The sequence below is a fragment of the Fragaria vesca genome, unplaced genomic scaffold, assembly GCF_000184155.1.
Source record: "Fragaria vesca subsp. vesca unplaced genomic scaffold, FraVesHawaii_1.0 scf0513160_u, whole genome shotgun sequence".
NCBI lineage: Eukaryota > Viridiplantae > Streptophyta > Magnoliopsida > Rosales > Rosaceae > Fragaria > Fragaria vesca.
In genome coordinates, this window is record NW_004443448.1 from 955,161 (window position 1) to 957,322 (window position 2,162).

A 2,162-nucleotide genomic window follows, 5' to 3' on the forward strand; every position below is an offset into this window, starting at 1 on the left:
CATTCCAATGTGACTGAAGTTGTTCTGTGCCTGCAACAAATAGAGCCTACAATGCACAGTGAGTCAGTGACTAATAGAAAGTAACACTACACTGCATTGCACGTATCTCATAATTGAGAGAACAGATTATCAGTAGTCAAAGCATTATTGAAGTGAGTATTCAAGAAGAACAGATTGTAGAAGATGGAGAGTAGAGAGTTAAAGACAAACCGATAACAAATGTTCAATAACTTTGGGGTTGTTCAAATCCTCCTCATTTTCCTCTTCTCTGAGGTCTATAAGAGTATCCAACATATCATTACTTGCAACATAATCATCCCCTTTTCTAAATTCCAATCTTTGTTTGATCACTGATTCAAATAAGCCTAACATCTTGTTGTAGTGATTCGTAAAGCGCCGCCTTCTGCCTTGGGGATCAATCTTCTTAAGCACAGGGAAAAAGTCCCCTAAATTCGGTTTCCCAGCCTCCTCTAGCATACCAGTAGAAATCTTCTTGAACTCTTTAGTGATCTCGTTGCTGCTACTCGAGTCATCATCTGCCAAATCCACTGAGAAAATAGTTCTTGACAGCAAATTGAGTGAAGTTATGAAAGCAGCCTTTCCAATATCTACTGCCAAACCCTTTATCATGTTGTCATTGACACTAGCTATGAGCTCTTGCACTTTCTCTCTCCGGTTTTCTTTGTTTGCATCAAGAACTCTTGTGGCAAAGAGTTGGGAAGTGCATATTTTCCGAAGATTTCTCCACCTTGGTGACACTGGCATCCACGGCAAGCTGTTGTCTATCAGTACACGCAGCGCATCTGGGATTGTTCTGTTGCAAAACAAATGGTCATAGATTCGGAGGATTTCTTTGGCCATGGTTGGTGAAGAAACTACTACAGTGGTTATCTGGCCAAGCTTCAAAGACATAATGGAGCCATAGTGTTGTGAGAGGTTGGTCAAAGAGATATGAGGTTTGTCTCCAAGATCAAAGAGATTTCCAACCAATGGAAATGGCTTTGGTCCTGGTGGAAGCCTAACTCTGGTTCTTCTATGGAGGGCTTGGATTAAGAAGCAGGAGATTAAACACAGAAACAACAGTATACCAGACAAGAAGTCCATCTTTCACTAACAAATTAGCTTCAATCACAACTCCAACTCCAACTCTCCTTGAGCTTAACTTATAGGGATGAGTTGAGCTAGATTATGAATTATTGAACATCTATTCACATGTGATATAGATTTCAATGGTGAAGTTTCTCTTAATTGGGACATTATAGGACTTTCTCAATTTTGTGTTAGGAAAATTGGTTATGAAATATAGTGAGAGGCTGATAATCCTCTGCTATCCTCGATCTCATCCCGCTAGGTTGACTCTTCTTCCTGCCATACTTCTAGTCTTCTACCATGTCTCTGTCGGACATAGTAAAAGCTGGACTCAATGATTGAAATTCAAACAAATAGAAAAGAAAAACATAGAGGAAGACCTATAGATCACCACCTAAAAGCTTTTGCTTGCTAATTGAGCCAACAACTAGTATTTCAAAACAGTTAGGCAAGAGCGGCAGGATGCTTACCATTCTCTACAAATGCGCACCCCATTCTCTGCATGTATATGTGCACTGATATGTGTACTTATGTTTTTGAGTTGAACTTGGTTGGTAACAAACTGTAAATATATCAGTCCTCTTAAAGGCAAATGTGAGTTCTTAATTGTAGCAGTTGGTAGGAGTAGCACATCAGTCTTTCTGATGTTGCTAGTCTCCTATTTGTTGAAACTGGAAATAAAGAAATAGTAGTGATACATTACCATCTAGGATGAGGCATTGTGTGTTCTGCAACATTTCATGATTAATAGAATTGTTAACTGAATGAATCAGCGCCATCTTAGGATGTTGTGTTGATATCTGAGAATTACTCCTTGAAATGTTTTTCCTGTAGTTTTTTTTTCTTGTTATTCAGACTATCTTGAACTAACTGTGAAATATGCTTATTAATCATCACTAATATATGTCGAATCTTTTATTGTTTGAGTTGATCAAAAATGTAAAAGTGAGGAGCAGTGGGAGTAACATCCTGCTGAATTATATCGTTGCAATCAGTTTGATCCATGATACATTATGAATGAACAAAATTTTGATTGAGTTTTGATTATATCTCGCATTGTGTCATTATCTTCA

The 2,162-nt window shown here is 38.1% G+C and overlaps 1 protein-coding gene across 1 annotated transcript in view; it reads right to left on the bottom strand.

Annotated features, from left to right (window-relative positions):
* The window catches only part of LOC101300593 (geraniol 8-hydroxylase-like), a 1,741-nt gene extending 510 nt beyond the window's left edge, over positions 1–1,231 (bottom strand). Inside the window, exon 1 of the mRNA XM_004310159.1 lies at positions 211–1,231. Within this exon, the coding sequence (XP_004310207.1) occupies positions 211–1,104 (894 nt within the window). The 5' untranslated portion in view covers positions 1,105–1,231. The remainder of the gene's footprint in view (positions 1–210) is intronic.
* Positions 1,232–2,162: the final 931 nt, after the last annotated feature.